Raw genomic sequence first — 14,356 nt, forward strand, 5'->3', positions numbered from 1 at the left:
AAAAAAAAAAACAAAAAAACAAAAAAAAAACGGAGAGATTGTGTTCACACTGTATAATTTAGGATATCTCTCCTACCATTTTAGTCATCAAAATAGTTTGGGAGTTATTCACATATGACATCCTTTATGTAGATTTTTAACATAAAATAACAATGAACAATTTTACCATAAGAATTCATTTGAATACAAAATTGACAATGACAGTCTAATTTTATGTCACCAGTCCAAGTCGTTGTCAATTTGTTTGAAGCTTTTGGGCATTAATTTGTAAATTTAATATGGTTAGCATTAATCTGATAAACTTGTGCTTCATTTATTAACAGATACAGGATCTACGCCAGAAATTCAACAATCTGACCATACTTGAGGAGTGTGGATGGGAGAAAGCCAGCAATACGAGCAAAGATGTGTTTCAGGTAAATTTGTGGATTTCTAATATAGACTTTTACTTTAATGAATTTAAGCTTTAGAAACATTTAGCTTCAGGTTTTTCATTTCACAAAACGTGTCATCTATTACAATGTCCTGATTGTCTTGAAGAGTGAGGAAAGGTCAACACAAAATTCAGGATGGTTATTTCTGGCGGGGGAGGTGGGGCTGAGATTGGATTTGGTCCTCCTGAGAGCTTCTGAGTTGCTAAGTAACGGTATGTACCAGTGTGTTTTATTCTTTAAACTGTACCTATACATTGTTTTGCAGTAATAATAGCAGTAGTACATAATTTATATAATGTGCCAACTATGCTTCCCAGGCCCTCACACACATTGACTCAGTTAATCCTCACAACAGTCCTGTGAGGTGGGTGCCGTTATCCCCGGGTGGGGAATCTGAGGCCAGGAAGACTCGAGCACGTGCCCAGGGTGGAGCTGGGTTTCTCATTCCAGAACCCATGTTCTTAACCCACAGGTTATGCCATCTCTGCTTTCTATACTCTTGTGTGTGATATATTTCAAAATGAAAGAACTTTTTAAGTAGAAAAGAGGAACAATGACTCTTAGACTCTCTCTCTTTTCCCAAATTTTATCATGTAAAATTTCCTATTTTCTCTGTAAAATTGGCTTTGTTGACATGATAGATTCCATTCTTATCTATTTGTACTAATTTTTTTCCCAAAATATTTTAACTCCAAGCTTTTGGTTCAGAATTGCTACTTCTCAAGCCAGCTTGGAGCCCTGCCACTTTTTCTTTTAGATTTTAGAAAAATGCCTCTGGTTGTAAAATCAGGTTTCTAAACTGGTACTTTATTATGCTGTGTAATCCAAATAAAAACTCTGTTTTGAATTCTGTCTTAGGAGTTTAAGATGTTAGAGTATTAAAGGATTATTGTAGGATTGTTTTACTAATGAAGTCTCCTTATTTTACTAATGAAGTAATGTCTTAGTAAGACGTTAGTAATGTCTTACTAATGACAAAGGCCCTGAGGACAGTGACGAGATTGATTGAATGAATTTCAAGTCTGTTAAACAGGAAGGATGCTGGGACATTTGGACCTGCCGTGCGCATTTCTTATCGGGTGCTTAGTCCTGGGGACATAACACCATCAGTGACGCAGATAACGGCTGTGTCAAGACAGCATTATGTCGGAGCCTTGTAATTCTGCCCCTTACCACCAGTGTTTCTCTCCTACATTATTTTATAGGCCACCGTTAAGACTACTGAACAGTTAAAATCAAACTAATCTTTTATCTATACTTTGGAACCATTCCCCCAGATCTCTTATTCATTGACCTCTCATCCCATCAGTTAGCCTTGTTCTCTCTTTTCCATCAGTTTTTAGACATGTTGAAGGGTCCTATCTTTGTTTACATTAAACGACAACCACAACTAACTCCTTGAGGGCAGGAACTTTGTCCTTTACCTTTGACCCCCAGCATGTTTAGCACATACTAGGAACTTGATAAGCATAAGATGGATGTGTGAAATATTTTAGGCATGCTTTATTCATTTTTCTTATAAGATGGTAATGAGTTGCTTTAGTAAATGTCATAATTTCTCTTTGTAGGAAAAAGTTGTCTCGGGTATAGCGAGTGAACCAAAACATGATGATGCTGGGATCGCAGATGGGGGTCGCCTCGCTGCTGTGAAGAAGGCAATGAGAGAGAGGATGCAGCCGGGAGAGCGTGCTGAGGCCGTGGGCTCTGCGGTGCCAAAGGAAGTTGATCATAAAGCGTTTGACACTGGATCTTTTAGAATTGAAAGTCCCGTTAAATCATTCTCAGGTTAGTTTTTCTGTTGAGACTACTTAAGAAACGTACTTGGGTTGGATGGGAGCTTGTACAGGAGGTGAAAAAGTTTTCACAGGAAGCAATATAAGCTGTCTGTGATTTCTGGAAAATAGACCACATCCTCACCACCAAACACTTGCAGATTTTGTTTGATGGATGGGATTAGATTACCTGAAGTGACATATCTCCTAAAGTTGCTTTTCTGTGTTTTCTAAGTGACTTCACTTCCATTATTAGCCCCTAACCCCACGGTCCTGGGAGGAAGGTCCCAGGTCCCAAGAGGGAAGGGCGATGAGCATGAGGAGTGAGGTGATTTCCTTCAGGTTGGTGCCAGGCTGGATGAGAATTTCAGCAGGAAAGGAAGCTTAGGCACCAAACCATCACACTTCTCTGGCTGTTCTTAAAAAATGACGCTTAGGGAAGGTGGGTTTGGTTTTATTTTCATTTGTATCAAAACTTTTGCCCAGATCTTTTTGAAACACAACAGGCCAATCCACAGACAGAAAGGGGACTCATGGTTGCCAGGGGCTGGGCGTGGGGAATGGGGAGTGACTGCTACAGAACCCGGGATTCCCTTGTAGGGGGATGTGAATGTTCGGGAACCAGACAGTGGTAATGGTTGTGCAACACTGTCTATGAAATAAAGGCCCCTGAATTGTACATCTTAAAATGGTTAAAATGCTGGTGGAACTTTATGTGAATTTTACCACCATAAAAAGAATGAAAGTATCTGCAGTATGATTTAGTTTATGTACAATTCTAGAAATCCCTAATCAATAGTGACCACAGGGAGCCTGGGGCTGGGGGCGGGAGGGATGAGAATGAAGCAGAGTTTAGGGGCCAGTGGAGACGCTCATCATGCTGACTGTGCTGACGGCTTGACAGGCCCACTGGAGCTCACCAAACTGTCCACAGCAGACACCCACTGCTTCTCACCCAGCAACCGTGCCCGGAGAAAGCCGCCAAAGAAGTAGAAAAGCTACACAGGTTTCAGCTCGTGGGGTCACTTTCATGCTCCCACACGAACATGCAAAGCGAGGACCACCTCGCCAATGGGGAGTGATCGCCACCCATAATGTTCAGAGAGAACACACCCAAGCATAGAACAGCATGCTACTTCTCATCCAAGAAAGGGAAGAAATTAAATATGTGTGTACATACACAGATGTATATTTGTAGGTATTTGCTCATATTAAAAAATAAAGGATAAGCCAAATTTATGAAAACTGTTACTTATGGGGGAGGAAGAGAGCAGAGTTGAACAGACAGGGGTAGACTCTGGACTTATGGGAATATATCTGGTTTGTGAGTTTTGACCTTGGAACCATGTACGTTTTTACATACTTATAAAACAAAATTTAAAAACATACTTTAAAAAGGCGATCTCTAACAGAAGAGAAGGGGACACTTCCGATCTTCCTCTTGGACCAGTGTTACCCTAATACCAAAACCAGACACAGGAATCACAGGAAAACTGCCAGCCAGTATCTCTTCTGGATACGGACACAAAAACCATCCACAGAATACCAGCCAGTGAAATCCAGCCACGCAGAAAAAGGACCACACACGATGGCCAAGTGGGATTTGCTCCAGAACGCAAGGTTGGTTTAACATTGGAAAAACCAACTCACGTAATGCACCTCATCCATAGAATAAAGAACCAAACCACACGGGCCTCTCAACAGACACAGGAAAAACATCCGACCAAGCTAACATCTTTTCTTGATAAAAACGCTGACCAAACCAGGAATGGAAAGGAAGGTCCCCAACCCGATAAAGGGTATCTGTGAAAACCCACGCTCACAGCATGCTTAGCGGTGAAGGACTGGATGCTTTTCCCAAGGGCAGGATCAAGAACCTCCACTCTCGGACATCAACACCACACCACGCTACAGGTTCTTCCCAGAGCAGTCGGGCGCGACGAGGAAATAACAGATCCACACCGGGAAGGAAGAAGCGAAACTATTTCTAGCCGCAGGTAACATGATCATGTACACACAAAATCCTAAGGAATACGCTAAAACACTATTAGAACGAATAAATGAGTTCAGAGGACTGCAGGATACAAGATCAGTACACAGGAATTAATTGCATTTTTATACACTTGCAATGAACAAGCTGAAAATAAAATTCAGAGAAGCATTCCAGTTATAATAGCATCAAAAAGAATAAAATGCTTCAGAACAAATTTAACAGAAGATGTGCAAAACTTATACTTGAAAACTACAAAACATCTTCGAAAGAAACTAAGACCTAAATGAGTGGAAGACGTCCTATGTACACGGATGAGAAGACAGTAGTAAGACGGCCATACTCCCCACACCGATCTACAGAGTCAACGCGAGCCCAGCAGAACCCCAGCTGGCGTCTCTGCAGAAACTGACAAGCTGACCCTAAAATCCATAAGGAGTTGCAAGGGTCCACGGAGAGCCAAAACAAGCTTGAGAAGGGACTCACACGTCCCATTTCAAAACCGACTACAAAGCAGCAGTAATCAAGACAGGGTGGAACTGGCATAAAGACACAAGGACAGGTCAAGGGCTAGAATCAGAATCCAGTACTAAACCCTCATATTTATGGGGAACTGATTTTCAACAAGGGGGCCAGGGCCGCTGGACGGGGAAAGAATGGTCTCTTCAGCCTTGGTGCTGAGACAACTGGATTTCCAGACGTAAAAAATGGAGTTTGACCGCTGCATCACTATATTCAAAAATTAACTCAAAATGGATCAAAGACCTAGACGTAAAGGCCGAAACTAGAAACTCTCAGGAAAAAACAAAAGCAAATCTTCATGACCTTGCATCTGGCAATGATTTCTTGGATATGACGGCAAAAGTACGGGCAACAAATGAAAAAACAGATAAAGTGAACTTTATCAAACAAACAAAAACTTTTTGGCATCATGGAAGACTATCAAAAACTGAAAAAAGGGGTCAGCCTGGTGGTACAGTAGTTAAGTTTGCACACTCTGCTTCAGTGGCCCAGTGTTGGTGGGTTCAGATCCTGGGCACAGACTTACACACCGCTCAACAAGCCATGCTGTTGCAGCAGCCCACATCCAAAATAGAGGAAGACTGGCACAGATGTTAGCTCAGGTCCAGTCTTCCTCAGCAAAAAAGAAAAGGTTAAAAAAGACTCAGGTCAATTCTCAGTTTTTCAGGTGCTGAGTACATATAATTAAAAAAAAGAAAAAACAACTCAGAGAATGGGAAAAAATGCACACCAAGTATTGGATAAGGGACTTGAATCTAGAATATATAAAGAACTCTTACAATTGGACAATAAAGTGACAATCCAGTTAAAGAACGGGCACAGGATCTAAACAAACATTTCTACAAAGAAGATGCACAAATAGCCAATAAGCAGATGAAAAGCTGCTCAACATGACAGTCTTCAGGGAAATGCGAGTCAAAACCACCAGGAGACACTTCGTGCCCCCTAGGACACGCTGTCTACAATCAGCAAGACACAAGTGCTGGCGAGGGTGTGAGAGATCGGAACCCTCCTACGCTGCCGGTGGGAATGCAAAATGGGGCAGCTGCTTTGGGAAATGGTCTTGTGGCTCCTCAAAGCGTTAAACATGGTGTCGCCATGTGTCCCAGCAATTCCACTCCTAGGTGTGTATATCTGAGAGAACCCTACACCTGCACACCAAGACTCGCACACGCGTGTTCCAGCAGCCCTGTGCACCACAGCCCAAAGGTGGGCCAACCCAGACGTCCATCAGTTGATGAATGGATAAATGCACAACGGGACGCTGAAAGGACGTGCCACTGACACACGCCCCAATACAGACGAACCTTGAAAACACAGGCTCGCTTGTATTTTTGCTTTATTTTGCAATAAAGCACTTCCTTTATTGCTCCTCGCTTTACCGCGCTTTGCTTTATTGCGTTTTTCACCAGATGCTCCACCAGCAAAGAGAAGATGACTTGCTGAAGGCTCAGGTGCTGGTTAGCATTTTTTAGCAATATGGTATTTTTTAATTAGGGTATGCACTTTTCTTTAGTCATAATGCTATCACCCACTTAGACTACAGCATAGCATAAACCTAACTTTTATCTGCACTCGGAAACCAAACAATTCGTGTGACTTGCTTTATGGTGACATTCACTTTGTTGTGGGGGCCTGGAGCCGAGCCCCCAGTGTCGCCCGGGTCTGGCTGTGTGCTGAGGGAAAGAAGGCAGACACAAAAAGCCACACATGGTATGGATCTGTTTACATAAGATGTCCAGGATACTCGAACCTACAGAGACAGGAAGTGGATTAGTTGGGGGTGGGGGAGGGGGGATGACAGCTAAAGGGTACAGGGTTTCTTTTAGGGGGTGACAAAAATGTCCTCCAGTTGACTACGATGATGGCTGCACAACTCCGGGCATACACTGCATTGTGCTGAGTTGTACGTTTTAAATGGGTGAACTGTGGTCCGAGAGTTATATCTCAATAAAGCAGTTCCAACAAGAAAAGAGGACAAGCCCTAAAAACTGCAAGCAAAAGGAAGCACGTGAACCATTCAGCAGGTGGAACAGAACCTGCTCACAACACACATGGACGGAGGGTCAGCATCCAGAATAGGAAGAGACATTCCAGAGGGGAGGGTGGGGATGAAGAAAGAGAGAGAAAGCACCCCGGAAGCACAGGGGCAAAGGGGAAGCACAAGCACCCCAATGCGGCCTGAAGGCGGAGCTCAGGAGCACAGCCCAAGGCAGCCCGATCCATGGGGGAGCGGGACGCGTCAACGCCAGCACCCAGGAGGGGCCGTGCCAGCCGCCGGCTACACGGGAGCCTTCCCACGCGGCTGAGGCGATGTGGGAAACCACGATTGTGCTCGTCTACGTGTGTCTACACATGTCAACATGGATGGCCTGGAGACATGCCACCGAATTTCAAAACCAAATGGTGAGACAATGCACGGGGGATCATGTGTTAGGCTAAGTTCAAAATCGACATGTTGCTGCGCATGGACTGTGGGTCCACTAGCACCCACCCTACACAGGGAGAGACACGGGGCAGGAGGGCGGAGAGGAAGGCCCAGGCTGGACCTCAGGGGATCAGTTGCTTAAAAAATGCAAAGGTGAACGCTGCTCCATCTGGGAGGGCAACAACGCACAGGCATGTCTGTCTTCAATATTTGGCACAACCGTTAATACAGAGTCTCCACTGTGTTTCAGATCCTGAAAACAGAACACAAGCACCAACCCGTGAACGTGGTGCTGCCCAGAGGCAGCACGCAGGGCACCCACCTTGGCCACCTTGCCCATGTCCTCCATGGTGGCTCTCTCGTGCGGAAACTGGGCGAAGGTCCGCTCAATCTTGGCGATGACGGCATCGACGTCCACTGTCCCCTGCGGACGGCCTCGGGGGAAGTAGAAGGTGGGGATGCTCTGGCTGCTGGCTGGTGGCAGGGGCTCCTCCTTTGTCTGGACCTGAGAAATGAGACAGGTGGTGAGGACTTGGGAACAGGAAACATCGTCCTCACATGAACCCGTAACAGACAGGGGCGGCACCGTTCTCAAAGTGAGCGCACGGGGCCACGGAACCCCAATGTGCACAGAACGCCAGACAATCCTGGGGGCCAACTCCAGCCATGAGGCCACCCGCATCCGAAAGGTCACACACCACAAGAGAGCGTCACATACCACTGATCCACACTGCTGAGCCTCCCCCAGCCCTGCCTCAGTGTGACCCCGCAACAGTGACAGCTGACGGCCCAGGCTGCCAGGGAGGCTGGCACAGGTCCTTGTGGGGAGCCTGCCCCGCAGTCCTCCTGGGGTCAGGGTCCTCCAGGCGGGCCGTCAATGGCGCTCGCTCACAGCCAGGACAGGTGTGGCCTCTCTTTGGGGCCCACACCTGCAGTCGCTGGTTCCCACGTGTGCCTCCCGGAGAATGGGACGTACGTCTGTCACCTGACCTGGGATGGCCCTCCGGGAAAGGATCTGGCCCTGCAGCCTCTTTCTCGCCAGAAGGCAGAACGGCAGCTGAGCCACCCCAAGTGAAGCCAGCACCTTCAGCAGCAACTACTTCGGAGAAGTTTGACCTCCTGACATGCTTTCCAAGACACAGTGGTGTCGGGACGTGCCCTCGGGGATTCAGGGAGCTGACCTGCTGTGGGGCTGTCGTTACAGGCGGAAGGGGGGACTCTGTATATAAAACACGGTTGTTTAAAATGCCCCCAAGCAGAAAGAGCTGTTCAGTGGACCCGGTTAAGGAATGACTGCCGAAAGTTGGCCCCAGGCCGGGTCTGCAGCACCGAGGGGGGAGAGGCTCTGAATCTCCTCTGAGGCCGAGCCCATGAGGCTCGCTGTTCCCACTACGGTGGGCACGGTCGCCCAGCAGGACTCAGCAGCATCTCCCTGCTGACTCAGGAGAGGCCTTCTGGGGCCAGAAACAGCTCCTGGGAGCCGGGTCGTAGACGGCCGCCGAGGACCAGGCACCCGGTCGGCCTCGACGGGCAGTGACGGGGAGGCACAGTCTGGCCCATGGACGCATCTCCGGTCTACACCCTACATTCTCTAGGGCTGGGGACACGAGGCCACAGTCTCAGGAGGCAGGAACAGCCCAGCGTCCTACTGGGGAAGGACTGGACTGAGCAGCAAAAACCCAATGCCTGAGGCCACGGGGGCTGATGGGGCCGGGAGTGGGCAGATGGTCAGGAGAGTGCACTGTGAGGGTCCCCAACTCAACAAGGTCTGGGGAACCCAATGCACACGGGACACCACGGGACCACATAGGACCTGCAGACCCTGAGCGTGCAGGAGACACACACACAACACAGCAGGCCGAGGAAACACCACAGAGGGTTCAGGGCCGGCCCAGTGACCGGGCACAGCGTGGTTCTTACCCAGAGGAATGGCACCGCCAGCAGGCCCGAACGCCCAGGTGGGGGGTCCCCTCCATGCGCCACGGGGCACTCACATGTCAGCCACCCTCCCCAAGGCCGAGTGACAGAGCACAGCTCATGCAGCCACCGCCTCATGCCACAGGGACCAGGGGCTGGAACACCAGACACCAACAGCACTACCAATTTGCCACCAGGATACACAGTCAACACGGCTCCCCACTGAAACCTGCGGGTGTCCTACACATCTCGTCCTGCAACGGGGGCCTCTTCACCACCCAGCTGCAGCCTCTGGGACCGGCTAGTGTCCTCCTCAGTCCATCAGTCCATCTCAGGGACGGCCCATGTTCTCTCAGTCACGTCTCGGGATGGCCCCACGTCCCCCTCACTCATGTCTTGGGGTGGCCCCCCACGTCCCCTCAGTCACGTCTCAGGATGGCCCCACGTCCCCCTCAGTCACGTCTCAGAACGGCCCTGCATCCCCTCACTCACGTCCCGGGACGGTCCCTCGTCCCCCTCACTCACGTCTCGGGAGGGGCCCATGTCCCCCTCAGTCATGTCTCAGGGTTGCCCCGCATCCCCTCAGTCACGTCTCAGCATGGCCCCATGTCCCCTTCAGTCACATCTCGGGACGGCCTCGCGTCCCCTCAGTCATGTCCCGGGACGCCCTGTGTCACCTGTCTGTTTTCCCTCCAGCACTAGGAGGAGGAGTCACTTGTAAACGCTTTCTGTCCTGCCCCACTGACGTGACCCACAGACGACAGCAACACGTCCAGAGGTGTTGCTGTCCTGAGTCTGCTGTACTGGGGGGCTATGGGGAGAGCCTGCAGACGCACGACAATGAGCCCTGTGATCACAACAGGGCAAATAAAACAGTCAGGGGTTTGACGCAGGGTCACCTCAGTGCTGAGAGCCGAGAGGCAGATGTGGACGGCACGGTGATCAGAAAGGAGAGGCTGCAAAGGGCGGCCCTGAGGTTCCGGCACCTATTGCAGGCCGGCTGTGCTGAGCGAGGTGGATCTGCCATGGACGGTGGGAAGCACGAGGACCACACTGTGGACTAAGCCTCAGAGCAGAGCAAAGGCTGGACGATGACCTCGGGCCCACCCTTCACGAGACTCGGCCCGAGTCAGCACCCAGGGACACAGGCTGATCCCCCTCCTCCCAGCCCGGGATGTCCTGTTCCACGGGGATTGGGTTACAGTGTCAGAATCACTGAGTCCTGATGTGACAGCCCTGCACAGCAGCACTGAGCCAAAACCACACCCACCGTGGCCCAGGGACAGGCGGGAGGGGAAGCCACACCCAGAGCTGCCTCCTTGGAAGGAGAGGGTTCGGTTCAACAGATCTGCTGGGGGTGCCCACGATTCGCTTTGAGGAAGATAACTTTTCCCCTCGATTTCTGGAACAAAGACTGAGGGCCATTTTTCATTTTTTTAATTTTTTGTGAGGAAGACTGTTACTGAGCTAACATCTGTCCCAATCGTCTACTACTTCATATGAAGGAGGCCGCCTCAGCGTGACTTGACGAGCGGTGCTAGGTCTGCGCCTGGGATCCGAACCCGCGAACCCCAGGCCACCGAAGCGGAGCCTGTAAACTTAACTGCTGTGCCCCCGGGGCAGGCCCCTGAGTGCCTGTTTCCTTGCCTTGTGGCGGTGGTTCCGTTTTCCCGTCTTTCTCTTTTCTTCTCTCCCGCGAGGCGGAATGAATTGCGAGCCCAATGCCCTGAGCTGTCGGCCACAGTCGCTGCCCTTGTACCTTTGTGCAATACGGTGTTGGTGTTTCCTGAGCACCGACCACATCTTCCCATGAGCCATCTCACTCAACTGCCGCGTTCAGGACAATCTGTGACTGACGTGCCACCAGCATCCTGTATTCACGGTGGGAAAACTGAGGCACAAGGAGTCTGGCGCTCCAGGCAGAGGGCAGGGCACCTACACTGTGGGGTGGCTGCCCCTGGGCTGGTTCTGGAGCCGTTGTCAACCATGTGCCTTCTCCCCAGTCCATGGCTGGGCTGACACAGACCCCTGGGCTGCTAAGTCACAGGGACGTCGTTCGCTGCTGGTCAGCGCTAGGAGGCCGCGCACCTGGTCACCTGGGAAAGGACAAGGAAGAGGGATGACAGCGCTGCTACGCCTCCATGCAGACACACTGCTCGGCCTCTCGCCTACGACCAGGTGTGATTCCTGAAAACGAGGTTGCTGTCACCGTGTCAGCCGGCTTCTGCCAGACCCGTTACACAGTTAATACTCAGGCCGGTCCTGAGAAATGGACTTTGACAAAATGGACAGAACGTGACAAAGAACTTAAATCAAATCTTCCTGCGGCTGTCAGTGCACAGCAATCCACCACGAGGCTCACCCTCGCCCCCCTGGCTGGCCCGAGCGTCCCCATGGGTGCCCTCCTCCCCCTGGATGGCCACAGGCACACTCCAGCTGGCGACGGCGTGATGCTGACTCCACCACACGAAGCCCTGAAAGCAGCGGGGTGGGCTCACTGGGGCGTCCTGGACATGTGGTGTCAGGCCCTGTGTCGCTCACGCCCACTATCTGTGCCCCCCTCCTGTGGAGACATAGGGACATTTCCTGCCCAAGGGCTGCCAAGCGACAGCTCTGGAACCTCGCTGGACACTCACGAGGAAGTCTGTCTTCATCTGCACAAGTCACGCGTGGCGACCAGACCTCCTCATGAATCCGCAGTCTACGCAGATGCGAATCCAGGCTGGGATCCGCGAGCAAGGCTTTGCCCTGGGGTCCTGGTGGCTCTGCCTGGGGAAGTAACGTGGCCTTTGTGCCCTGGTGACCTCGCGGTGACCCGGCCGCCACCACACGTGAGGGGAGGGCGGGAGGCCAGCATGCCCCTTTGTGGAGCAGCAGCAGCAGCAGCGAGTGCTCGTGGCTCCTGTCCTAGGCGTGAGGATACATGCAAGCACCTCCTGAGGGGGCTTTGGGGGCCTGGTGTCCCTGGTGCTGGTGTCTGCACACACCACAGTCCTAAAGGTGGGCGGTCCCCACCACGGGCTAGGCGCCTGTCCTGCGTTGTTTAAAGGTGAGCGAGTGCAAGAAGCTTACAAAGGCCCCAATCTGAATGGGAGCACAGGGAGGCAGCCGGCACGGCCTCAGCACCGCAAGAGTGTGGCTCGTCCACGTGCTCCTGCGGGAGGAGCTCCGGGGGCCACCACCATCTCCGACACCGCATTCCCTCCTGCCCCGTCAGCAGAGGGCGCTGTCAAACTGAGGTTCCGCCGTCTGGGGGAACTAAGACACCACACAGGCATCATGCTCCACCCCCACCGTACTCTGAACCAGGTGGAGCATCTCCTCATTTGTCTAAAAGGCAAGGACACCATCTTCCCTGCCCCTTCTCTACTCCACGCTGTGCCGTCATTTCTGTTCCTCCTCTGACCATTCCCAGGGCGGCACGTGTCTTCGGCTTTGTGAGTTTTGTCCTCCGTCCCCAGGCCCCACGTCTTTTTATTTACTTTGTGACGTCTGTCACCACACGGGAGTTTTTAGATCACGTTTGTAGTCGGCTTCATTCTCTCGTTGGTCTAACAGATGGTCCAAGGCAGCACTGGGAGCTACTTTATGACATCTGAGCACGTGCCCTGTGCTCACGAACTCAGAACGACCGGCACCACGGGGACAACGTCTGAGGTCTGTACAGTGGCCCATCGACCCTCCCATGGCCCTGCTGGGCGGGGAGGCCTCGGACAACAGGAGAGGCCAGAGGTATAGAGAAGGACATGGGGGGCCAGTTCCAAGGAGGATGGACACCGGGCCCCCGTGATGCAGGCTCGGCCGCAGTCCGAGAGGGAGAAGCTGATGGGCCACCCGGGCAGAGGGGCCAGCCTGGGCCAAGGGCACGGGGAGCCCCAGGTCCTGTGTGGGCCTCGCAAGGGGCAGAAACCACGCGTCAGGAGCAAGTTCACCAAACCTCTGTGGGTGGAGACGCGCCAACGTGTCTTCCGAAGCTGCAAAGACTGAGCACTCTAGGAGGCAGTATTCACACTGCACGGGATGAACCACATCTGACGGTTTCTACCCGCTTCCTGAGCACATGGCGCAGAGATTCCCACGACAGCGATGGCACCGGCTCAGTCACCTGTTCCTCCTTCTCCATCCCCCACCGTCTGCTGGTCCGCTTGTCTCCAGGGGCAGGAACAGGAAGGGGATGGGGCCCAACAGCCAAATGGGCCTCCCAGTCAGGACTGGCGGGGAAGGGCCTGCTGGTCGCGATGGAGACACACACACAGACGCACACACACGCATGAGGCCTCCACGCCCAGGGCTGCCACGCGAGGGCCTGTCTCTGCCTCAGCTCGTGTGTCTGTTCCTGGGGGTGGACACACAGCTCGCTGATCTCCAGGAACCCCTCGCCTCGTGCGGCAGCCCGGGTCCTTCTGACCCTGGAACACAGCAGAGCTCCTGTCTTCCTCTGCTCCGGGCCCTGAGGCCTGGCCCCGAGGACACACGCATAGCTCCATGAGACATGACCTTCTGGACAGCGGCACAGGACGAGCAGAGTGGGACACGAGCGAGCTTACTGCCTGGGGAGCTTGACCATGGTGGAGGGAGGACGCCCACATGGGCTGCGCAGTGAGAGACGGCCCCTGTGGTCAGAGCCATGCGGACGGGGGGAATTTGGGGGGAATTTGGCAGATGGAGGGAGGGAGGAAGGGAGACAGCTACAAACTTAGGGGCAAAGACACAACCACAGGTCTTTGGTGCTCTTGACAGCGCCCTGCAGACACCCCGCATGGCCACACTGGCTGCTGCCAGCAGGAGGGCTTCCCTTGAGGGTGCCACACGTCCCTTCCACCAACACGCTGGTACAGGAGGACGGTCCCCTGGGTCAGGAGTTTGAGAACCACTGCACCACAGCTCCCTGGGGCACAGCGGGTGTGTGGAGGCGCTAATGACTGCCCCTGTCACTGCCCACCTCAGGGCCTTTGTGCCTACTGTTCCCAGGCGCCCCACAAACACTGCCTTACCTCATCTAAGACCATGATCAGATCCCACCTGCCACTAGCATGTCATCAATAGACAACACAACACCCCCCGCCTGAGCCCACTCCCACCTGCCGTCCCCTCACACCAACCATCACCCCAGGTCACAAGGTCATCCCTGACACACCACACATCCCACCCCACCTGCCGCCCCCTCATAGTAACCGTTACCCCAGGTCACAAGGTCATCCCTGACAGGACAAACATCCCACCCTACCTGCTGCCCCTTCACAGGAGCCATCACCCCAGGTCACAAGGTCATCCTACACACCACACATCCCAC

The 14,356-nt window shown here is 52.3% G+C and overlaps 1 protein-coding gene and 1 long non-coding RNA gene across 11 annotated transcripts in view; one reads left to right on the forward strand and one right to left on the reverse strand.

Moving 5' to 3' along the window:
- The window catches only part of LOC139039730 (serine/threonine-protein phosphatase 2A regulatory subunit B'' subunit beta-like), a 144,504-nt gene that overhangs the window by 33,570 nt on the left and 96,578 nt on the right, over positions 1–14,356 (reverse strand). For 8 of the 10 annotated variants that reach the window (XM_070503622.1, XM_070503627.1, XM_070503623.1 and 5 more), the window contains exon 2: positions 7,469–7,651. In XM_070503622.1, coding sequence (XP_070359723.1) covers positions 7,469–7,651 — 183 coding nt within the window. Of the gene's footprint in view, positions 1–1,922; positions 2,139–7,468; positions 7,652–14,356 lie in introns of those variants that run through there. The other 2 variants (XM_070503626.1, XM_070503620.1) reach the window with 1 other exon arrangement.
- LOC139043868 (uncharacterized) lies at positions 4–7,530 on the forward strand. The gene is made up of 3 exons (XR_011500936.1): positions 4–416; positions 2,003–2,219; positions 7,397–7,530. It is a non-coding gene; the product is annotated as an uncharacterized lncRNA (long non-coding RNA).

The sequence above is a fragment of the Equus asinus genome, unplaced genomic scaffold, assembly GCF_041296235.1.
Source record: "Equus asinus isolate D_3611 breed Donkey unplaced genomic scaffold, EquAss-T2T_v2 contig_4, whole genome shotgun sequence".
NCBI classification, from domain to species: Eukaryota; Metazoa; Chordata; class Mammalia; order Perissodactyla; family Equidae; genus Equus; species Equus asinus.